This window comes from Bicyclus anynana, chromosome Z, assembly GCF_947172395.1.
Source record: "Bicyclus anynana chromosome Z, ilBicAnyn1.1, whole genome shotgun sequence".
Lineage (NCBI taxonomy): Eukaryota > Metazoa > Arthropoda > Insecta > Lepidoptera > Nymphalidae > Bicyclus > Bicyclus anynana.
The window spans coordinates 2,122,107-2,147,757 of record NC_069110.1 but is presented as its reverse complement, the minus strand read 5'-3'; the positions used below and the strand labels follow the sequence as shown (position 1 = coordinate 2,147,757).

General features: G+C 36.5%; 1 protein-coding gene across 3 annotated transcripts in view; it reads left to right on the top strand.

Moving 5' to 3' along the window:
* The window catches only part of LOC112045535 (uncharacterized), a 52,904-nt gene extending 28,564 nt beyond the window's left edge, over positions 1-24,340 (top strand). The window contains exons 4-7 of one of the 3 annotated variants that reach the window (XM_024081750.2): positions 10,647-12,646; positions 12,728-20,568; positions 20,986-21,437; positions 21,513-24,340. In XM_024081750.2, coding sequence (XP_023937518.2) covers positions 10,666-12,646; positions 12,728-20,568; positions 20,986-21,437; positions 21,513-23,040 — 11,802 coding nt within the window. In that variant the 5' untranslated portion in view covers positions 10,647-10,665 and the 3' untranslated portion in view covers positions 23,041-24,340. Of the gene's footprint in view, positions 1-10,646; positions 12,647-12,727; positions 21,438-21,512 lie in introns of those variants that run through there. The other 2 variants (XM_052890857.1, XM_024081751.2) reach the window with 2 other exon arrangements.
* The last annotated feature ends 1,311 nt before the right edge of the window (positions 24,341-25,651 follow it).

Genomic DNA, 25,651 nt, shown 5'->3' with positions numbered 1-25,651 from the left:
AAAATCGGTCTAGTAGTAACAGAGCAATTTAATGCAAACACAAAAACTCCTCTTTATAATACTCGTATTATACAGTTCGTTTCATGTAGGATGGTGCGGGTGACGGTTCATTTCACTCTTGAAAGTTTTCCGCGATTCACGATAATAGTACGTATTATGAACGTCATACAGGCGATTGTCACCGTACCCATGCTATCTGAAAAACACTTTAGTATAGATTTTATAACTTAAGTATCCTTGAGTTACATAAAATAATAAAGATTTATGGAGTTTATTGAGCTCTACTTTTTTGCTACCCTGAGAATATCCTTGCTTTATGCTTATCGGACGCCCTCGAGTAAATACAAAATCCCCGTTCTTCGCCTCCCCCGCTTATAGGGATAATTTAAACTGTTATATTAATAATATTTATTTTAGAATGCAATATTGTCACATCAACCGTTCCTTTTACGAGTAAAACGCTTCATATTACATTAGTGTGTAATAAAACGAGGGCATTGCTAACGCATCATCTATTATGTCAAAGCGCTGTTTCTTAGAAATATATGAAGTCAATTTTAATGTTGAGTTCTAATCAAATCGCATACCAATCATATCAATGCCTGCTGTTAAAATAGAATATTTTTTTGCATTAAACAGTTTTAATATAAATATCTTCCCAACCGAATGTTTGACATGATTTTACTGCACATAGCACAAATGAAAACTACATTCCTTTTTATAATTTTGGAATACATTGGAAATCAATCTCCTACAATTTTGCAGAGCACGCTAGGAATATTTATGTGAATTAGCATGCTGTACGGTTTTACTTCTGTGGATGAGTTCAACCCGTTACACTACGTATGCGCTACAACTAGCTTACGCCCGAAATTAATAATCAATCCTAATCCGTTTTTTCCTGTCTAACATCGATATTTCAATCCATTTCTTATATAAAGCATGCCAATAAGCGATCCTCGAATCGAGTTTGCAATCTTAAAAATCAATCTATCATTGGGAGGACGGATCACAGATTAGAGATGGCCTCTGTATGAAAATGTAAATTTTTGCGTGTCAATAACCTATCCGAACATTTTGACATATCCATAGATCGGTGTAAACAAAACGAACTTCTGTACTCAAACTACAAAAACGTCAGTTCAAGTTGTCAAAAATTTTCCGTTCCATTTTCGGTAGTGCGTTCTTCGTGTAGTGTGTATTTGATAATAAAATGAATTTTTTACGTGTTTTGAAATGTAAAGTCATATTTAGCTTAAAACATATTTCAAGTAGGTATTCCGTTTTTAATTTAAAGATTTGTTACATTTATAAAACGTTGAATAAAAAGTATTATTGAATTAAGCACTGTGCTAAGAACGGAACGACAAGAAGGGAAAAGATCGCTTGCGATCCGTCAGAAAAACATATTTAGATTGCAGAGTTTTAATATTGGCACGAAGATTAGAGATCAATCGGGCGATTGGCAACAATCTAAGTTTATTTGAATCTTAGATTGGAGATACATTATTAATTTCGGGCGTTAGACATGCGCAGTCAATAGTCAAGTCAGTTATTTCAATAAGGCCTAGTTTACAAACACTTTAGAAACGTCAGGTAATAATATTATAAGATAATGGTGATAATAATTAGTCGAAAACTTAAAATTAAAGTTACGAGGGTCGCGTACGTACAAACGCGTCTTGGTCCGAGAAGAGCCAACATCAAACTCAGCGAGGTTTTTCCTTTTTTAGTTTATCACCATTTCACAAAAGGTATATAAGTAGACAGTCATTTAATACATTTAATTTCCAAGCCATTTTGTCATTTACACTATAGTGTGAGTTTTCTATAAGCTTGCGTTTAATTAAAACTAAACTTATTGAGAGACATGCATGTGGTTTCATTATTATAAAAACGTAATGCAATGCGTAACGTATTGCAATCGCCCTTAGGCCTATAGGCGTAGTACTTATGGCTTAATGTGGTCACCTAGGAACGGGGAGTTCGGACTCTCCAACTCTAGGAGAAGATTTTAAAGAAAATTCTCAATCCACACATTGTGGCTAAAGTGAAGAGAACTTAAGACTTAGATTCCCGGAGAACACTATATGCTAAACTGCCAATATAGGCCAGTGGTTAGCCTATGGAGTTTCGGGTCATCGGCCTATGGGATCCTGGGTTCGAGTCCTGGATCGGGCTATGATATAATGAGCTTTTACAAATATTCAGTATAAATTCACAATTTGGAATTGACGGTGTTATAGAGCTGTGTCTTGGATAGCATGTCGGCCCGAGTAATTAATTAATAATTATCATGTTTGTTAAATAATTTAACATTATCATCTTTAGGCCGCCGACATTGGCGCAGCGTGGTGGGTCTAAGCTTCATATCCCCTCCAGTAAGGAGGGAGGCCTGGCCTAGTTGTGGGCTGTTTAAATAAGCTGATAATGGTGATGATGATGACAATATGCTATATGATAGAGTTACAATGTTAGGTATGGGAGTGCAGAGTTAAGCTTGGCTCCTTCTGAAGAGATAATATTTTTTACAGCGCATATTTTTTTCTTACGTAATTCCAATTAAAACCCCAATAGCTCCACGGTAAAAGAACCGGATTCAACACTGTGACGTCGTCGTGGATTAGATTCTCGCCCACTGTTCTATTGTCGTACATACTCCTAGCACAGTTGGTTGTACGTTGTTCTCAACAGGGGGTTCTGGTAATGAACCCTGGGCCAGTTTAAGACTTTTTAATTTCTAAATTGGCTTAAGTCTGGTCGAGTGGTAGGCGTCGGCCGTGAATAATTACCACCATACCGGTCAAACAAAAATTTGTTTCTCTTACAAGTTAGCCTGCTTCTACCTTAGACTGCATCGTCACTTATCATCAGGTGAGATCGCAGTCAAGGGCTAACTTGTCATTGAATACAAAAGTTTTTTCCGATTAATTGGAGCGGAAAGGGAATCTTGATTGGTCATATTTAAAAAACATAATATACAGGATGTCCCGTAAATAGTACGACATACGATTATTGATACGACATATTGATTTTTCTACAAAATACAAAAATCACTACCTTATGTGTAATTTAGTCGTTCAATATACTGTAAAGATACTTAAACGTTGATTTTATACTTGGTAATTACTTTTGTTTCAAGTAATGAAAGTTAAATTTTTTCTAATGCTCCCGTTAAATATTAGAGTGTAAAAGTACCCATATCGAATAATCTCCACTCCACTTATAACTTAAGAACGGCTGAACCGATTTAGCTGAAAATTGGCAGGGAGGATATACTTTTTATAAAAAAAAGTCGGCTTTTCCTTTCTGACGCTATAACTCCAGAACGCACGAACCGATTTCCACGGTTTTGCATTCGTTGAAAAGGTCTCGGGCTCCGTGAAGTTTATAGCAAAGAAAATTCAGGAAAAATTTCAACGTAGGGTAGGGGCGGGGTAGAGGTAGGGTAAGGGTAAGGTAGGGGTATGGTAGGGGTAGGGTAGGGGTATGGTAGGGGTATGGTAGGGGTAGGGTAGGGTAGGGTAGGGGTAGGGTAGAGGTAGTTGAAAGTTTACATCGAGTTTCACGCGGACGAAGTCGCGGGCGTCCGCTAGTTTTATATGTTTGGAACATCATATTTCCGTACTAATCTAAACGTTGCACATCTTATCTATCGATTCTTAAACTTCGTGTAAAAATTAGGGTGATATAAGTTTGACGTGTCTGTCTGTGACTGCTAAACCAATGAACTTATTAAATGATGAAGATTTTGCTACGGTGTAGCTTAAAGTTAAAGAATGTAAACGACTGGTAATATGATTTCATTTATTCATTATAGTTACATTTCCATTATATAAAAATACATGTTATAAATTAAATGTCGGACTTCTACTAGATGCTCTTCGAACTATATGCCCCGCCCATTGCCACTTCAGCTTCGAGAGACGTTGAGCAATGTCGTTGTCGGACTTTGGTTCTTCTGCGGATCTCCTCTCATTTCCGCTCGCTATAACCGCTGCCAGTCTGTGTTATATTTTTACGGTCCATCACAAAGTTTTGCCCAGTACTGACCAAGTTGGGCATGCGGTTTGGTGCTGCTGCCCGACACCGGCTTGTGGCATTTAATAATCTGGCTTGTGGGGATGTATATACCCCATTCGTCGGTCGCCAGAGCCTCGTGGTCCATCTGCATGATGTACCACGAGGCAGGTAAGGTTAGCAGTTGGGTAGACTTCCTGGTACTAGCCTCCCCCTTACACCCCGCCGTGAGAATACGGGGAAAAATACAGGCTTACAAGTGAAACAAAATGGACACCTCAAACGTTATCGAATTTTTTATCACCTGTAAAGAATAATATGAAGTAAAATGTACGGAATCTGTTCTTTTTGTTTATTTTTGACGGCCTCCGTGGCGTAGTGGTATGCGCGGTGGATTAACAAGACGGAGGTCCTGGGTTCGATTTCCGGCTGAGCCGATTGTGGTTTCTTAATTGGTCCAGGTCTGATGGGAGGCTTCGACCGAGGAGCGTTACCACCCTACCGGCAAAGACGACGTTCTGGTACGATGCCGTGTAGAAACCGAAAAGAGTGTGGGTTTTCATCCTCCTCCTGACAAGTTAGCCCGCTTCCATTTTAGATTGCATCATCACTTACAATCAGATGAGATTGTAGTCAAGGGCTAACTTGGAAATACTAAAAAAGAAAAAAAATATATATTATCTTCTTACATATAAAATAACAATAATCTTTGAAAATATTACTCTTCAGGAATATTTGAAAAATCTTATAAATATCAGAAATTTCATACTTTATTAAACAGTATTGTCCGTATTAAATAATATTTTGAACACGATGGCGTACATTTTACAATGACCTTATATCATATTAGCGGACGCCCGCGACTTCGTCCGCGTAAATATCGATGTCAACTTTCAACCCCTATTTCAAAATATTATATTCAATAGCGGACCCGGTCAAGGTTCGCTTTCACTTATGTGCACTTCTTCCCTACCCCTAACTTACCTTACTACCAACCTAAACCTACCCAACCCAACCCTACCCTACTCTACCCTGCCCCTAATCCTACCCCACCCCTGCTTTACCTCTACCCTACTCCTACCCTACCCTACCCCTATACTACCCTACCCGTTCCCTACCCTACCTAAACCTTACCCCTACCCTACCCTACCCCTACCCTACCCTACACCTTCCCTACCTTACTCCTATCCTATCCCTACCTTAATTCTATCGTATCCCTACCCTACCCCTACAAACAAAATCGGTCCAGCCCTTTGAGCGTGGTGCGATGACCAAGGGAAATAGGGACTTCTATGCTAGTATTATAAAGAGGGAAAGTTTGTGTGGTTGTAATCTCTGGATCTACTAAACCGATTTGTAATATTCTTTTACCAATAGAAAGCTACGTTATTTGCGAGTGTCATAAGCTATGTTTGATCCCCATATTAATACGGGAACGGGAACTACGTAACTAAAACCTCGGGGCGTCATATAGCGGTATTTGTGCGTCTTTTAGAAATTTTGTATTATCTGAAAGTATGTAACTAATTAACATACTGTAAAGGGCAAATTTTATCTCTATAATATACTTGTGATGATTAAATAAATTATTTAGATAAGGATTTAAGTTTAGTTGTATAAATAATGACGTAAACCTACGTATATAAAATTAATAATTTTTAAAACACATAAGGCACTATATCTGCTAATATATAGAAGATAGATATATGGTGTCGCGGACTTTTTTTGTAGAACTTATAAACATACATTGATTTCAAATTACAATGATTAAGGCAGCGCATGCGAATAAGTTGTTTAAGAGGAGTTTCGGTCCGACCTGTATGACAAAAACTGTGATAACTCAGCTATAATATACGATACCAATATAAAATATTTATAGCACTCCCCGATAACGTAGCATTCTATTGGTAATGTAATTTTTAAAATCGGAGCAGTAGTTCCGAAGATTACCTCTTTCAAAGAATGTTACAAACTTATAAACTTTACCTTTTTATAATATTAGTATAGATGGGTGTAGGTATAGAGTTGCGACGCTTGGCTTTCGTCCCCTGCGCTGGAAATATGTACGGCGTTTACGAGTAAAGTATCTGTACATGCGTACAAAAGGAATTACACAAATGCCGTTGACGAATTAAAAGATTGTACTGCCTTCCGGTACCACCACTTTAGTACGGCACTAGGTTTATCGACATTTATTTAAAAATCATCTTTAACACTTACATTAATAATTGTACACAAACCCGTACATTAATAATTATTAATGTATTAATTAATGTAACCATCATTTGTACCTGAGAAATTCCATTCACTCGCGTACTCACCTGTAGCGCTCAGAAATGACGGCATAGTGCTCAGAGTTACTGACTAGCGGACGCCCGCAACTTTGTCCGCGTCGTGAAAATCGATGTAAACTTTCAACCCCTCTTTCACACCCTTCTATTTATATTTTTGCAAGTTTTTCAAAGTAAAAGAAATAGTCCACTGACTTGACAACTGAAGGAATTTCCATACAAACTTTCTACCCCTTTTTGATTTTATTTTCGTGACAAAAAGTATCCTATACCCATCTTCGTATTATGACATCAAATCGAGCCAAGTTTCATTTGAATTAATTCAGTAGTTTCAGCGTGATGCGTGCAGTGTGACCGGTAATAAAAAAGACGAACTGTCAGACAGACAGACAAAAATAACAAAAAAAGTGTTTAGGGCCTCAGTATCGATCATATTATAATGCTCTTCAACAAAAACTTTTAAAATATATTAACATTTGACGGCCTCCGTGGCGCAGTGGTATGCGCGGTGGATTTACATAACGGAGGTCCTGGGTTCGATCCCCGGCTGGGCAGATTGAGATTTTCTTAATTTGTCCAGGTCTGGCTGGTGGGAGGCTTCGACCGTGAATAGTTACTACCCTACCGGCAAAGACGTACCGCCAAGCGATTTAGCGTTCCGGTACGATGCCGTGTAGAAACCGAAAGGGGTGTGGATTTTCATCCTCCTCCTAACAAGTTAGCCCGCATCCATCTTAGACTGCATCATCACTTACCATCAGGTGAGATTGTAGTCAAGGGCTAACTTGTGAAGAATAAAAAAAAAAAACATCAATAGTTTTTGCAGCGCACGCCATGTAAACAAAACTTTTGTGCACTTTGGGTTACATTGTAGTAATGGTTTTAAAAGATTCATTACTGCATTACTGCAACGTATTTACATTTATACAAATCACTAATTCGTTCTCAATTAGAATACGGTGTTTGTATTTGGAATCCGTTTTATGATAAATATGTAAAGAGCCTCGAGACAGTACAAAAAAATTTCTACGCAGGATGCACTATAAATGTACTCGGAGTTACCTTTCTTATAACCAACTTCTTGAAAAATATGATATACTAGGCTTAAAGTGTAGACGAAAGCAACTCGAAGTCATGCTCTTGTATGATTTATGTAATAACAAGTACGATTGTGTAGCCCTAACGCGCAAAATTTGTTACAAAGTACCACTCAGGGCTCGAATGCGAAGTGTTCGAACGCATCAGCTCTTTGCTACCACCAACTGCCGTACAAATGCGGGCAAACGTTCTCCATTATATAGAATGACGCAATCTTACAATGAGTGCTTCAATAATATTGATATTTTTTCTACACGTGTAGGTACCTTCAAGAGGTTGGTTATAAAACGCTTACAGAGTTTATAGCTATTAGTTAATTAATAATTTAGTTTTAGTCTTTAGTCTTTTCTTTCATCCATTTTTTTTTATTCACTTTTCAATTTAATTTTTTTTTTTAAATTTGTTTGTAATAATTTTATATAAAGTATTTAGGTACGTAGTAGTCTACTTAATAGTATTGTAATCTGTGGTTTTCGTAGCTGGTGTCATAGTTATAATTTTTATTTATATCACTAATATGATAATATGATTGTGTACTATGATGTTGTTTGTAAGCCCTCAATAAAATAAAATAAAAAAAAATAAAAATACATTATTGGAGTTTCAGGAAGGATCCCTAATTTTTTTGAAAATAAAATATAGCCTATAGCCTTCCTCGATAAATGTATTTTTCAAATCGGACCAGTAGTTTCTGAGCTTAGCGCGTTAAATCAAACAAACAAACAAGTGGCAAGAATACTGGCTGCGTTTTCGCTTTGGACAGCTCGGCTGATCCTTTGCGTCAAAAATTTGCCAGTCCTTTGGTCATCAGTTGAGACAACTAGCAACACTATTTTATTATTTCTCATACTATGTCGAGAAAAATATAAAAAATATATGCTGTATTCTTTGATGGTTGAGGTTTTAAACCTTTGAACCTTCCTACCTTCGATTGCCACCACAGTTCAAACTTATCATTGGTAGGGTCATAGGTTGACAACATTTCAGTCTTCATAAAATCAGTTGAATAGATTTACACTGGCATTTATTCATTCATAGGCTTCTTTTTAAATATATGGTCAGTAAGCTCAGTTAATTTGAAATCAGTAATCAAACGATGGTGTAAAACCTTAAATTGATATCACTTGTCAATTTAAAATGTCATGTCAAACATACTTTTTGTGTTTCATAGTGACAAAGGGACTACTGTCAGTTATCAATAGACTTAGAATATTTACTAACTTAAAAACGGTAATTAAATTCTAATAAAAATAAAAAACATATTTTTTAATTTTTTCGTGTAAAATCCATTTATTTTTAATTTTTGCATTCTAAGTTATGGAATGCACTTCCAGCTTCTGTTTTCCCTACCACCTACAACATGGATATCTTTACAAGTCAAGAGTCAATAGACATATTATAGGCAAGCTCGTTCCACCATAGGCTGCATGAACGCTCACTGTCAACTATGATTGCAGTCATGCGATATAATAATAAATACTGAAATGTTCGAAAGTTTAAAATGATATAAATGCTTGCCAAATACTTTAAAGGGTGCGTGCAGTAAATCAATGGTCCTCCTTTTTTGACACAAAACAGCAGAACGCTGTAATCAGTCAACCCATATTCGGCTCACTGCTGAGCTCGAGTCTGCTCTCAGAATAAGAGGGTTTAGGCCAATAGTCCACCACGCTGGCCCAATGCGGATTGGCAGACTTCACACACGCAGAGAATTAAGATAATTCTCTGGCATGCAGGTTTCCTCACGATGTTTTCCTTCACCGATTGAGACACGTGATATTTAATTTCTTAAAATGCACACTACTGAAAAGTTGGAGGTGCATGCCCCGGTCCGGATTCGAACCCACACTCTCCGGAATCGGAGGCAGAGGTCATATCCACTGGGCTATCACAGCTCCATACGAACGCTGTAAACGCACCCTTAATTGGTGAATAGGCGTCCTGCACTAAATGTTTCGCTTCAATTATTATTCTAACATGATCAGCTGTAAGATGCGCGTAAAATGCCGTCGTCATCTGCCTTTACTGACACGTATAAGTTAAACACCGAATCATGCCATATGTCATGACATGCAATGTGCCAAAGTCAAGCACAAGTCAAAGGAAATCACACGAATATGTCCCACGCAGCCACTTCTGATTTTTTAGTTTAACCTACGTTGTAATGAAATGAGTTCAGTAATAAAATCGTCAGTCCATGCTACCCTATGGTAGCATGGACTGACGATTTTATTACGACTGACGATTTCTTTGGCATCGTACTTACATAGGTAAGTTGGATCATGCTTACTTTGGAAGGTTTATTGTTATCAACAACCCACATTCGGCTCACTGTTGAACAAGAATCTCCTCTCATAATGAGGGAGGTTAGGCTAATAGTCCAACACGCTGGTCCAATGCGGATTGGCAGACTTCACAAACATACTTCATAAAAAAATTCTCAGATACGCAGGTTTCCTCACGTTGTTTTTTGCTTTTTAGAGTATGCATATTCGAAGTCGGTTAAATTTTTTTTGTCAAAAAGAATTTCATTTTTGTATATTTGTCACTTTTTTAAATGGTCTTTATTTGTTCATTATTGTTTTACTAGATTGAAAAAATCATCATATTTTTTGAGACGTGAATACTAATTTAATGTAAATAATAATTTGATGTGTTTGTTATTGTCACGAGAAGGTTCTGAAAATTCTAATGACAGAAAAAAATTTAAAAATTGCGCGAAAAATTAGATAAAGGGGTAGGGGTAGGGGTAAGGTAGTTGAAAATTTACATCGAGTTTTACGCGGGCATAGTCGCGTGCGTCCGCTAGTTTTTTGATATTTTGTACGTTATATCATGACACTAGTCAATAGGTCCTCAGCGTTTCAAGAAAGATTTGTCGTGAAGCCAAACGGCTAGCGGCTGGGAACATGATTTTTAATATTATGCTGAGGTTATGCCGTTTGAGGGTCTAGTCTGGATCCACGAAACCTGCTACCTTTTAACAATTTTAACTCCATAATGACTATCGTACTTAACTATATGTATAACTATCGTAGGAGCATAGGATAACAAACTGTCAGCTTTCATAATAATATGAGGTATTTCTGGCTATCACAGGAGCCTAATCCATTAATTTTATTCTGATAATTAAAATATTTATATTATAGAACTCTCCGTTGAATTATCATCTTGAACCAAATTAAAATAATAGCAACATTTTAGTTTTTAAAATTTAATAATTTAAAATCTTTTTAGGACTGTGGATCTGGACACGATGAATACAGGTGAAGCTGAACCATCGTCTGGTTTAAATGGAAGATTGAGACCCCGAAAATGTAATAAACCTAGTCCCAAAACCGTTAATACCACTCGCAAAACCGACCCCAAACCGGCTCTGGACAAACCCAGGAGAATAAGCACACCGTCCAAAGCGCCTCCAACTAAACCAGATGATCTCACTGACAAGGCTGACTCAAACGCCGCACGGGCTCTCTGCCCTTACTGCGATAAAACTTTCTTCACTGAACAGGCCCTCTCCAGACATGTGCATCGCTTACATCTTCCTAATTCGAAACAGGACAGCACCATCACCTGTCTCTTTTGCACTCATACGGAAATAGACGCCCACGAAATTGTACGACACATGGTTGACAACCATCCTAACCAGTACTTCGCCTGTTACGATTGCCACACCAGATTCCCTGCTACTACTGATTTAGCCGAACATAAACTCACTGTTTGCGAAAAACAAAAGTTACCATATCGGAACCGATTACGCCAAAAAGTGACTCCCAAAAAAAATAATGGAAGAAACGACTTCGGGAACGATGTTAAGGATTTTCCAGATGATCACGGTTTTAACGGAATTGTGATATCCTGTGAATTGAAGTCTTCCCACGCACATGAGCTAGTTGACATAGAGGATAATATAACCACGAATTTCATTTTACCACCCGGCAGGAATATAGTAAATGGCACAGTTATCGAAAAGAATGCAGTTATCGTCTTAGACGACTTACAATGGAATAAAAGAGCTCCGTCGAATTTTGCTTTCCAAAGTACTGACGCTGATCAAATACTCTCGAGGTTAGGAGTTGTTCATAGATCACCTCGGACAGGGGAATCGCAGGGCAGAGAGTGGCTAAGAAATATTGAAGAGTTTCATCAAAAGTTCGAAAAATGCTTTGATACAAGTTTTTATTCAAAAGTTGCAAGCAATGTGCAAGAAAATTTGTCAAAATTTCTCGATGGTTCTTGCAATTTTAATCCTGATCCGGAGAACACAATAAAAACTAGGAAGGCTAAAAACATCGTCGCAATCAACACAGTTGAAGGATTTCCGATATTATTGGCTTGTGAGCAGTTCTCACGCAATGGTTTCGACGGATACATGCCGCGAGCTATTGCGCCTAAACATAAATGGAAATGGGACAATCTAGAAAACGACAAAAACATCATGAGTCCTGAGCGCATCAAACGCGATTCCCACACCAACAACTGTATCATATCACTAGTTTCCAGCTTGGATATATGGACCCAGTTGTGCATGAGGCGTAAGTTTGAGAGTATTTTTAATAAATCACCAGTACAAAAAAAGACTGAAAGGAAAAGCATTATTGGTAAAGAGTTAAAAGAAATACTCGAAAGTAGAGAATTACCCGCATCAACAGCACAGATAGTCAAGTATACACATCCGCCAGTGCAGAGTGGGTCGAGTGCAGAGCTCCCTGAATCATTGGGTTTGGTACCCACTGCACCGAGTTTCGACCTGAAGCCGGCAGTATTGAGTGGAGAGTGGGTTCGACCGCGTTGCTACGTTTGCTGTGCGTGTGGAGCGCAGACGCGCGACTCTAAAGCGCTGTCCTCACATATATCTATGCGACACCCAAATGCTCAAATACAACATTATGAAATTGTCGGAGAAGTACTACTGAACTCAGACATATTGAAACATTTGTATGTTCCACCGAGTCAGATAAACAACCGCACACGGCCTCCTCGTGGATTTAGAGACTGCACTAAGTGTAAAAAGTCTGTGACGCTAGAAGATTTGCATCAACACATGTTAGATTGTGCAGGAGATGCGCCAACTGTTCGTAGGAAATGTAGATATAGACCATTCGGAGTTCGTAAGCGTCGACCGCGACTTCCAGATAATATGATACGCAAGAAAATTCGTAAAGACCTTCGAACACGCCATGTTCGTAAAACTCATATGAGACCTAGGCCTCGAAGAAGAACTGAAGTCGGTGATGGTATGTAATCTTTATGATGTTTATAATATTTAAGGATATTTATATTTTTTAATACTATGTTATAATATTTTTTTGTTTCAGCTGAAACGATACGAAAGATGTTGGCAGATTTGCCTGCTAAACGTCACCGAGTTGTGGTAAAACCAGTCAATTCTTCCATGCGCCCTAGAAGAAATCTTCAAAATCCAAGGAATAAGATAATTATGAAGAAAAGAATAATTGAAGAAACTAAAAAACCACAAGAACCGAATTCAAGTCAAGGTTGTACATCTAGTAAAAGCGTTGAAAATTCGAATAAAAATTCACACGACGCCAGCCGCCATTCATCTGTAAGACCATTCAAAACCACTGTTAAACGCGTGGCATCTAAAATATTACGAAAACAAGATTCTTTCAATAAAAACATCTTAAATAAATCAAGAAAGAAAATTAGTATTCCAATAAACAAAAATGTGAATGTCACATCTGCCGCAGAAATGCCATCACCGGATAACCTGAAAGACGGTATACAAGTAGAACAATTGTCTAATGAAAATAATTCAGATAGAATTAATTTAAACGATGGATCTAACAATTCAAGAGAGCATGGCAGCCGGTCTAACAATAACTCGAACAATAGAGATAGTCAAAGTCCAGATGGCCAGAATGATCAGGGCAACAATTCTCGAGATTTATTTGCTCCTCCACAAAACGTACCACTGAAACATTCAATTGCCAGTTTAACTGCAAGTTCTGAAACTCATGACAAAGCAGTACAGTTTCATCAATTATTTTTAATCCAGCAAGAGTGTAACAATGTTAATCAACATGTACCAGCTGAACAAAGAAGGCTATTTGAAAATGAAGCGGCTGTTACCAAATTAGATAAACCGCCTTTACAATATAGTCAACGTAGACCATCGCACAACGTAGATCTCCAAGCTCTACAAGCATCGAAAAACAAGCAAAACAATAAACCAAGGAAGGGTTTAAACGATTGCATTGCTATGTTAAAGAATAAGCTTGTAGAGCCAAATTCAAGCCCGATAGCGGGCTTTGTCTCAGTCTCATGCGGTGATGATGAACCTCTAGAACCGGAACCAATCATAGTCGCACGACGACACTCTACTAATGAATTAAACACTGATTACGCACAAATACCCGACTATGTCCACACTCCTACACCAAAAAAAAGTGAGACTGTCGAAGATAATGTGCCAAAAACTCGTACCCGTGCATCAAATAAAAGTAAGACAACACGAAGATCTGGATCGACGCGATACGGTCATAGTTCCCGTAGTAACAGAGCAGCAGAAATTACACCTAACGATAATATGTTAACGTGGCAACAATTTTATTACGATACTCAAATGTTGGCTACACAGAATATTACAGAAAATTACAACAAACGTGAATCTCGACGCCGTAACTCTCTTGTATCAGCAGATGAACTTATGCTACAACATGCTATGAATTTAGAATTATTAGCTAAAAGCACTGAACTAACGAAACTTGCTGAATATCATCATTATCCAAGTTTATCTACCCACTATCATTTGCCTAAGAGAAGTAATCGCAAAGATAGCCAGAAACAGAAAGCTACTACCACTTCACAATCTACTAGATCTAAAACAAAATCTAATTCAACGACACGTAAAAAGAATGTTGCAGAATCGAGTAGTACCATTACAAAGCAAAGTAATCGCAATAAATCAAATACAAACACGGCTTCTACAAAAAGAAATTATGAAAAACGCCAAAGAAAAAGTTCACAGTTAAATAATACTGTAACTGCAGTTGAAAAAAGTATTGATTTTTATCCTCAAGGAGATGCGATAGGAGATACATCAGCTAGCTTAAATATTGGAAATAGAATAACTGCCATGAATAAGCCTACGCAAGAACATCACTTACAGAATTTACCTCATAATACACCTGTTGTAGAGTATACGACTAATAGTGATTTGTCTGCTGTACAATATATTATCAGTAATGTTGTAGAAGCTGACATTTCAGGACCTTTAGATTTAACAAACAAGCTATTAACTAAAGATAATTCGGTCCGATATACACAGGAACAATATCCTGTTGCAGCTTATGACACCTACGAAACTTTGGATTTATCTAATAGAAACGTAGATAATTTGGCTGCCGGGAATACTGCTAGCAGTGATGAAATCGTAGATTTGCGTGTTAATTTTGCAAGTCGCGATTCTTTTCAACCTAGATACGCACCGATACCTACTGATTTAGTTAATAATGAAATAGAAGAAGATAATGCAACAGATTTGTCTATCAGACGTGACAATGATTTTCCTACAGATTTGTCTGTAACCCGAATAAATTACAGTGCCCCTAGTGCCTGTTTTGAAAATCTAACGGAAGATCACAGCCGCTTACCATTAAAATATATTCGGGACCTACCTCATCTAACTAGGCATGCTGACGTCAGGTGTTGTATAATGCAGGAATATTACGATCCAAATTCTGGACGTATTATTGTGGTTGAAAAAGAGATAACTGCTGATGATAGAGAGATGCTACCCGGTACAAGAAGCGTAAGTAGGTTAAATATGTGTACTATGGAAGAACCGGTGCGTCTGGATATATATACAAATAATACAGAGTCAAACGATGAATATGTTCCAACCGATTTATCTGGAACAAGTGGACCTTATATGGTATCAACAAGTGCTGTTAATAATAATATCTGCCATTATAATAACTTTGATAACCAGCAAGCGCCACACTGCATAAATACGGATCAAGTTATTGATTATCATTATGATCGGCCAAGAAGGGCTCCTTCAGAAACCAACTTTATTAGATCAAGCAATCAAACAACAGTTGCTTGTTGTGAACCTAGAGAACATTATCTATCAAACACTGCACTGCCTCCAGTATCACGTGATTTGTCTCTAAATGAATCTCCAGTAAATGAGAGTGCAAACTATCAACAAATTGACTACTCTCATTCAGATATACCGTTAAGCTTAGTTTCAAATTCAGTTGTTGAAAATATTAGTTACAGTTCTTCGTCTGAGCTTAATGCAAAAGCAAATGATTATGAATTGACTAATACAGATTACGAATGTACTTCTAAACTGAACAACGGTAATTCAAAGAATGAACCATCATATACAAGTACCACAATAAACACATTGTCAGTAAAAAAGAATATAGAATCGTTAACTGTAACAGATGATAATGAAATTCAATCTACTAAAAATACGGACACTATGAATACGTTATCGTCTTCAGATGATAAAGCTTCAGTAACTTTGCCAGTTAGTACTACTATCCCAACAACTACCTCTACAGTAGAGAAGGAAAATAGTAAAAATACGAACCCAGATCAAGATCATGATATTGCGAGAAAAATTGCTTTGCTACCAAAAGAGTTAGTAGAGATATTGGGAACTATGCCTGCTGATCATCGCAATCAACTTTTGAACGTGCTACCTCAATACGTATCGACATCAACGTCACCTGCATTACTTTCTAACACAGATGAGTCAGTAAAATGCATTTCTGAATCTTCGTCTTTACTGACAAGCGCAAACACAACTGATCCTGTAGAAAATGAATTAAAGTTTGAAGCTAACTCTGAAGATGGACGAATGAGTGATGCCCTATGCTCGTCTTTTAAAAACTCAAAGTTCAGTGAATCTTCTACAGTTTCTGTTTCAAGTTCAATACTTCTTACACCACCAACTCCTCAGATGTCCGAGCGATATTCACTTCAAGAAAATACTGATATTCACTTATATATGAGGAAGTCAAGAGTTTCAAGCGAAGAAAAGACACCTTCAAACAGTGTTGATATAAGTACATTAAATGATAGCGCAAACACGCTGACAGTAAAACATACTTCTAAATACAACGACCCACACAAGATAATTGATTTAACTATTGATGAAAATTCGTCAGGAAATGCAGACGTAACTAATTTTAAAACTATTTTAAACACTCATGTTCTGGAAGACGTCGCTGCGACAGCAATTATCTCTAAACCGTTAGTGCAGAAAGCAAGCAATGACAAAACGGCAAGCTTAAGAGCAGTTCGCATAAAAACTCCTTCAGAAAGACATCGATCTATGTTGTCAGAAAATAAATTGGACAAAAAACACAACAAAACGCATAGTATCAACATACAAGATAATCCTATCAAAGATTCTGATAACATAAGTCCTAAAGCTATTCAGCAGGCTGAAATAAGCAGTACTCAGCATCGACCCGTTTTGAAGACGGCATCCTGTACGTCAAATGAGATTCCTATAGGGGAAAACATATCTGAAGATAAAATTATAGCAAAGAAAGACGACGATAAAGCTACTGGGTTGCTAGATAAATCAAACTTAGTAACGTCTACCTTGTCAAAAGAAACAAACTCAAGTATTAATAATGATTGTTCTGCTTACGATATTACTAATATATCAGCAGAAACCGAAAATATATCATCCTCAAAAAATCACAGTAGCGATTTGCACATCAACGACAAGATTGATAATATTCAAGATGTAACAAAAGAAAATGTTCTGGTGGAAAAACAGTCCCAACTCGAATTTTCAAAAATTACACCAATAATAGAAGAGGATGATTCTGAAGATGATATTTCATTGGCTGTCATAGTGAAACAAAAACTTAAAAATTTAAATTCTGACTTAAATCATATTATAAAAAATGATGTACAAAATAATCAAAAGAAAAAGAGAAGCAAGAAAAATAAAAAACTTACATTTGATGATAAAAGTGAATTTAATAAAAGTACATCTACAGAAATCATTTGTGAAACGAGTTTAAATAATAATGACCGTGAAAGTAATGAAAGTAGTTCAATTGATAAAATTGTCAGTGGTAAAAAAAGAGCTAAAAAAGGGCGACGTTTTAATAGTGTGCAAACTGTTAAACTCGCTGAGAATAATGGTCAGAATACTGAATTGAAGGATAACCAAAATGAAATTAATAAAGAAAATAATGTTTCTTCTGACATAGATAAAAATATTGAATCATCTGAAGACTCAACTAAATTAAAATCAATTGATCAAGATCCTAATCAATCTTCACATGTTGATACAACATACTCCTCAGAAAGCAATAATAAAGACTGTCCAAATCCTCTTCTAAAAAATGATAACGATAACAAAAATATTGAATTGAATCAAAACTGTGATCACTTAATAAAAATAATTTCAGCAACTAATATAGATGAGAGACAACTTGATGCGAAGTGTAATCTGTCACAGGACTGTTTAAATTCGTCTTGTTTAAAGCAATCTTTGTCACAACCCCACGCAAATACTAAACATGAAATAAGAATCGATAGTGCAGAATTGCCCAAAAACACAAAAGAAATAATTAAGTGTAAAACCAATTCCTTTAATTTGGATGACATGAGTGAGCCAGGAAAATCTAAGGAAAAATTAGTGAAAACTAAGAAAGTAACTATACAAATAAGTCCTCAAGCTAATGAAAATCATATTACTAACACTGATCATATCAATACCACTTCTGAATTAGAAGAATCGTGTATTACTCCTTTACGTCGTAGTAGGCGAGGAAAGTCATTATTTATAGATAGTAATGTTTCAATAGCTGTTAACCCTGTTTTGCGAGATACTGAACAAAGAACTCCACTTACCAAAAAGCAGTTAATATTTTCAAAACTTTTACTTGATGAAGCGAAACATAACAAAATATCATTAAATATTACCCCATTAGTGGTTGACGATAATCTTAAAACAACAACATTCAATAGTGGCCAAAATATTAATGAAGATTTAAATAATACATCTATGAAAATAATCCCAAATAAAGTTGAAGAAGATAATTCAATTATGCCAGCAAATAATGTACCACATATTTGTGAACAAAACAAAACCCCTAATATCTTAAATCCTAACCCTGTCTCCGTTGACCAAAATCCCGATGATGTATCTTTAAGTAGTACTCAAGCTGTTATTGAAGAAATTCCATGTAAAACTTCTTTACAAGCCATTACCCATACTCTAGAAAAAACCCTTGATAAAAGTTCTCTCAACACTGTCTCAAATATTGCTGAAGACAACCTCCAGGAATTTTTGCCTACAACAAAACAAGAAATAGAAACACAAACGAAGACATCGTCAGTGCGTAATATAAGTATAATCCATAAGGAAGCCGTTGAGAAGTTTCCAACTAGTAAACGAAAAGCATCGCCCCAAACTAAAAGTAAAACGAAAAAGAAAAAGTCGACTGTAAATCAAGCTACTTCTGAAGATAATAATGAATCAACACATCAAATAAATACGAACAATAAAATAATGGAAAGTGATAACGCAATACAAGTAGCTCTCTCAGTTGAAAACACAGTACCCGAAATATTATCTATAAATGAAGCACAGTTAGTTAAACAAGATTCAAGTGGCTCAAATATTGACGATGTTTCGATGACACACATTCATTTAGATTCTATGAATACGAGTCCAAAACCATTATCAATAGAAAAACGGAAATCTCGTTCTCCGCCAAGAAAAGATTTGCCGAACAACTCTAATCCAAAGAAGTGTAGATTGAATGATGAAAATAAGAATACAAGTATCATAGCAGCATCTTTCGATAAAGAAATTGAGAGATCAAAAATATTTGACGATAAAGAGACCGACAAATCAAGAACGTCTGATCATAGAGTCATAGAGAAGCCAAAAATTTCTGATGATAAAGAAATTGAGAGATCAAAATTATCTGACAATAAGGAAATCGAAAAATCAAAAATATCTGACGATAAAGAAATCGAGAAATCAAGGTCAAAATTATCTGACGATAAGGAAATCGAAACATCAAAAATATCTGACGATAAAGAAATCGAGAAATCAAGATCAAAATTATCTGACGATAAGGAAAACGGAAAATCAAGATCAAAATTATATGACGATAAAGAAATCGAGAAATCAAAAACATCTGATGATAGAGAAATCGAGAAGTCTCAAACAATTGACCATAAAGAAATTGAGGGATTAAAAGCATCTGACGATAAAGAAGTCGAAACATTAAAAACAAATGAAGTAAAAACGTTTCCACGAAACATCACTTGTTACAATAAACCAGCTAGACGTGCACGGTCAAAATCAGTTGTAGTGAAATCTTCAAATGCGCAGTTTTATGATCCTTATGACATTGACTTAGAAGATATGGCAGATAAGACAGAACCGTTCCTTATCAAAGAAATATCTGCTAAAATGAGTTTTAGTTCTTTTAAATCAATTACTGCCAAAACCCGAAAATTGAGCAAAACTGCGCCTTCTGCCATTATAGATATTTCACCTATAGAGCCTGTACCTTCAACAAGTGCTGTTAAAGACTATCCAGTTCATGATACTGACAACGATGCCACTAAAATTTATTTCAATCAAACCACAAATACTATAAAAGATGGCAGCAGCGATTCTGATGAATCTACAAAAAGTGACGTACCTCTTAAAAAATATGCAGAAAAAAAGGAAAAGAAACTGGCAGAGTTATCAGTGAGTCGTGGTAAACTATGTAGTGATAGTTCTGATTCAGACGAAAATTTGCTTATTAAATCAAGATCTCGGAAAAAAATCGATCCATCTATATCAATTACTAAAAAAGAAGAAAACATTGTAAATGATAAAACTGATAATGAGAAAGATCGTCGTTCAGAACAATTTATGGAAAGCTTTGGTTTCTTTTCTGAAAGAAAACCGCGAAAATCAAATCTTCTTGCTACCAAGAAAATATCTGAAACATTCCATATAATAGCTAATGACAGTGACGACGTTTATTCTACAAGTAAAGAACATGGGAGTAAAAAAGCAGCCACTGATAGTAGAAAAGAAGACAAGAAACACTCAAAGGGATCTTCAAGTTCAGCGTCAAAGAGAGCAGCCAAACGTGTTAGAAAAAAGAAGAGTACTACGCCGATTGAAGCGAGATTTTGCACAGTATGTAAGAAATCATTTCGTAGATCTGATAATTTATTGAGACATCAAATGACTTTATATCATGTATCTAGATTATGTGAAGTAGAATTGAAAGTTAAATCAGTTATAATTGAAGAAGAACCAAATTATTTGATAGCTTATAGGCAACAGTTAGAAAAGTTAAAGTTTTTACAGGAAAAAATGGCCAAAAGGAAAAAGAATAGCTTACCTACTTCTGATATTATTTTACCAACATTACAAGAAATAATAGCTGATGTTAAAAGAACTATCCGCGAACAAAAATTGTCTCGGCGAAAGTTAAGTAGGGACGAGGCCTTATTTTTAGATTGTTGTGAAATGTTAAAACAATCCCATAAAAATGCTATTATTCCTGAAAGTAAACGTATTCGACCATGTAATACTTTTAATTGTCCGCAGACGTGTGAAGACGCACTTGCGAAAGAAGTGAAAAACACAGTCAGCAAATTCGAAATTAAAAGTGACGAGGACATGGATTCCATCACGGCGAAAAAGATTTTGGAAAGTGACGAAGTTCGTAATTTAGAGAATGACTTAATATCTAATCTTAAAGAAGCAAGTGGTCTGAAAGGATTTGCTAACCTTCGGATAAAATCCTCGGACGAATTACAAGAAAATATATCCGAGGCTACGGCTGCTGCACCTAATCAAAGTATTGATTGTTTTAAGGAACTAGACATTTCCATAACCACAAAACCCAATAGACACGTTGAAGTAAAAGATAAAATGTACCCTAATATATATGATACTATAGACATGTTCGAAGACAAATTTGACAAAATTAAAAGAAAGTGCCGATCTCAAGCTGCAGCCGCGAAGCAAATTCAAATACAAGCAGACAGAACACTTAGGTAATCATTTGTTTCCCCTCATTATTTTAATAAAACTTTTCTAATGACATTGCTTAATACTTTATTCTGTTGCAGCAACAAAACCAAAAAGAAGTCTGACAGAAGAAAAGTGAAGAAAACGTCTAAAAAATGTCAAAATGTTGTTCCTACCAAGGGCGCTTTGAAAGGATTTGACGGCATCAAAGTTTCAATATTAACATCAGATATCAATATGTCTGCAATTGTCCCATCGGTAGGGAATTCATTTAAAAAGAAGAAAAAGAGTAATTCTAAAAAGAAAAGAGAACGAAAAAGTTCTGATGTAAATAAATCTGACGCCGATGTTGGACCAGCTCAAAAGAATGTTGACGTATACGAATTCTTAGATACTGAAGACACTGAGCTGTTTGAGTTTAGACCATCTACCTTAATGGAGAGATTTAAGAGCTTTAATAACAAAGAACAACCAAGTACATCAAAAACGCATGCGAATGAAAACACTTCTACTGATAGTGTATCAGACGGAGACGATTTTGTTTACATGGATGACCTTGCTTTCAGTGAAGATGAAACAGAAAACAGTATGCTCTCATGTGAATTAAGCATCTCGAAAGGCAATTATGAGACTAAAAAATCTCCTCTCAAAAGAAAAGATGTTATTGAGAAAAATGCAGTTATGGGCAAAATATTCAAACACAACGCTGTACGTAGCGATAAAAAGAACACCAAACAGTTCGCAAAGCCTAAAGCCAATCTCGACCAGTTGTTTGATAGTCTACTAGAAAAAGAACCTAAAGAACAATCGAATGACGAAGACTGTTCTAAAAAAGAAACGTCTGCTATCACGTACTGCAGATTGTCGCCGCCAAAGGCTACACCGTTGAAACATAACGACTTGCCACCCGTCATACTTTCAAGGAAACCCGAACCCAGTATGTCTGTGACACCTTTCGAAGAGTTGATCAATCAAAGAAACACGGCGGCGAACAAATACGAACCATCCAAAGAATACAGTCAGTCGCCTCAAGTGTTGAAGTTCGACACTCCTTTCAGCAAATACAGAAAAATAGACGCGACCGAAAATGACGACCACAAAACCAAATACCTAGATACGCTATCTACGAGAGATATGGATTTTACTTTTACAAAACATAAATCAAAAGAAAAACTGCTCGCGGAAAAGGCGAGCAGTACGAGGAGAAAGGGCGACGAAGAGAAGGAGAAACCGTTCCGAGCTGAGTCGGGCGAGGAGGAGGCGTACGAAGCGGCCGGCGTGGCGCGGCAGCGCGCGCGGCGGAAGTGTGCGGTCGGCAAGCAGAACGTGCTGGCGGAGACCTGGAGCTCGGAGTCGGAGCCCGACGGGCCGGCCGGCGCCGACGCGCTGGCGCCGCACGCGCGCCGCCGCCGCCCGCGCAAGCGAGACGCGCCGCGCCGCCCCGCGCCGCGCGCCGAGACGCGCCTCGAGCCGCGCGCCGACACGCGCTGGTCGGACGGCGAGGGCGAGGGGCAGCCGCCGCAGCACGGCTGGATCGTCGGCGACAGCCACAAGAAGCTCGTCACCATGCTGGCGCACGCCAAGGGCCGCAAGCGCAGCCACGACGACAAGCGCCGCCCGCTCGACTAGCTGTGCACACGTCTACTGGATTGTAAATACACTGTACATAATATTGTAGCTCTTTATGAATGCCACTTTTGTGACATTTCGACCAGACCCTAAATCTAAAATTACTTTCCGTTTTGTACATACTGTATATCCTTTACATTATACTTGTATTATTTAATTTGTAATCGACAGTCCCGGCGAGGGTGTTCAAATTTTAAAAAAATAAAATGATTATTCTATTATTATTATTCGGTCTTACGTAATATCGTATTTTTTAATTTTTATTCGACAGTCCCGGCGAGGGTGTTCAAATTTTAAAAAAATAAAATGATTATTCTATTATTATTATTCGGTCTTACGTAATATCTAATCGTTTAGCAGATTATTTTATATTTTGTAATTGTTGATTCTGTGCGTCGTCTTTTTATTGAAATTATTGATTTCAATTGAATTACAAAACCGTTTCTCGTGAGACGTGAGCTGAAAGCATAGACGTTCGTAGATTTAGTGTTAGATTATCCCGCTAATTGAATGTGTCTAATAGGAAACTATGCAGAAAATGATCAGTGGCAGCGCTTTTTGTTGAGTTATATTAACTACAAAGAAAGCGATCACATTGCGGACTTTTAACATAATATACGTTACAACTTTTTCTACGTTCGTAACTAATAATATGTTGGCTTTAATATAATTTCTCTTTAATTTCGTTTAATATGCAACTGTACATAAGGTAGATGTGAATTCCATTATTCAAATATAAAGTGAAAAGCATGTGTCACCATTATGTGCGAGGTCGGCGAACAGGTGATCTGTCAATCAATGAATACATTTCGTGTGTTTACATTTATTGTATAAATATTAATTAATTATGTCCTTTGCATAACGTAGCGACATGCAGATGTAGTTATAATTGTCTATTAGATGTACCGTGAAAGAGAAATAATTTATTTACAATAGTTTCTGTACGTTCAAATCAAAAGGGGATTACTTTAGTGTCGTATGCGAGAAGGCGATAACGTGGCAATGGTGTAATATAATTTAATTTGTGTTGAATATTTTTATCCATTATTCTTTTGAATAATGAAATACATGAAAGATTAATATTTAGATTATGTATATTTTCTAGTCGAGAGAAGAAAATTCTGCTAGCCCCGTTGTCAGCCACTTGTGTGATCGCTGGTTATCCGTTTACTTCCGTCTTGTTGTACCGAAATTGACGTGTGTAATACAAATAACTTTAATATTATTATGATAATTATATTATTAATTTAGTGAATGAAAGTTGAATGATATTTCTTTATAATAAAGCTCAATGTTGAAATTTTTCTTTTAATTCACCTGCACCATAAGGGCCAGCGCAGATCTTGCGATGTAATATTGTGAATGTGTAAATAAATAAAAATTTTTATTTCTGTCTATGTTCGGTACCTTTGTTTATACATTTTACTACAGCTCGACACCTAGTCTATATTTACTTGTAAGTGATAATCAGGTTTTTTAAATATCACTTTGATCATGCTTTGATCAGAACATACACTTACCGACTGTCTGCGCTGACCCTATCACGAATATATACCCATCAAATAATATGTTACCGTTGCAAATGAAATATCTGAAACTATTAAGATGCGTGTATAATGTATATGCATCCCATATAATTGTACTAGTGTTTTAAGCTAGATTTATTGCTATGTTCAAAGATTTCAATTGTAGATACTAGATACGCTTTTACAAAATATCTATACATATAGGCAGATACTTTTTTTAGTACGCAATTTTTTTTTGGTCCTTCTGTATCGGTAACAAATATGTTTTCAGTAAAAACCTTATTTTTATAAAATGTATTTTTTTTTGTTTTTGTCTCCAAAAAATAATGAACGCATTATTTTCAAAAGACATCGCCACCAGCTGATCGTTAATGCTTATCTACAGGTGGTAGGGCCTTAAAATCAGTTTAAAGTAAATATTTTCGTTAAATGATAAGTTTGGTATTTTTGTAGTTGAAAAAAAGAACAAAAAAAATATATATTTCGTAACTTGCGTACTCCAAAAAGTTTCTTCCTGTATACATATGTATATGTAATGTAAACTTTTCCCAGCCTTATATTCACTCTATATGCTAAACATCACATGTTTCATAGACTACAATATCACTATGTTGAATATATCCACGTGTTCACAGTCCAGAGGTGTGATGTTCCGTAAGGGCTCCTATACACAGGTGGCACGTTGGCGGCGGAGGCAACTGTTGCCGTCATTAAATAGTAAATTCCGAAAAAGAAACATTGTTTTTTTCTTTTTTACTCTGTATTTAGTCAAAAGCATAAAAGAAAAAATGTGTTATTTTTAAATACGTAGAAAATAAGATTGAACTTTTGCACTTTATCCACTTTTACGAAGAAACAACTTCAATTATTTTCGATGTCAATGCTTCTTTTGACAAGCTTAAAGAAATTACTAATAAGTAATTAACGTCGATTTCGTCACTGCAGCTCATTTTGTAAGAACGCGTGTGTTGTCTTGAATTATTTGCAGCCTGCCGACGTTACACGCTACAACTGCAAGCGTTTGACGGTTGGCGACGGCAGCCGTCGACTTTGTCGTTGGTTACGTGCCGCCCGTGTAAATAAAC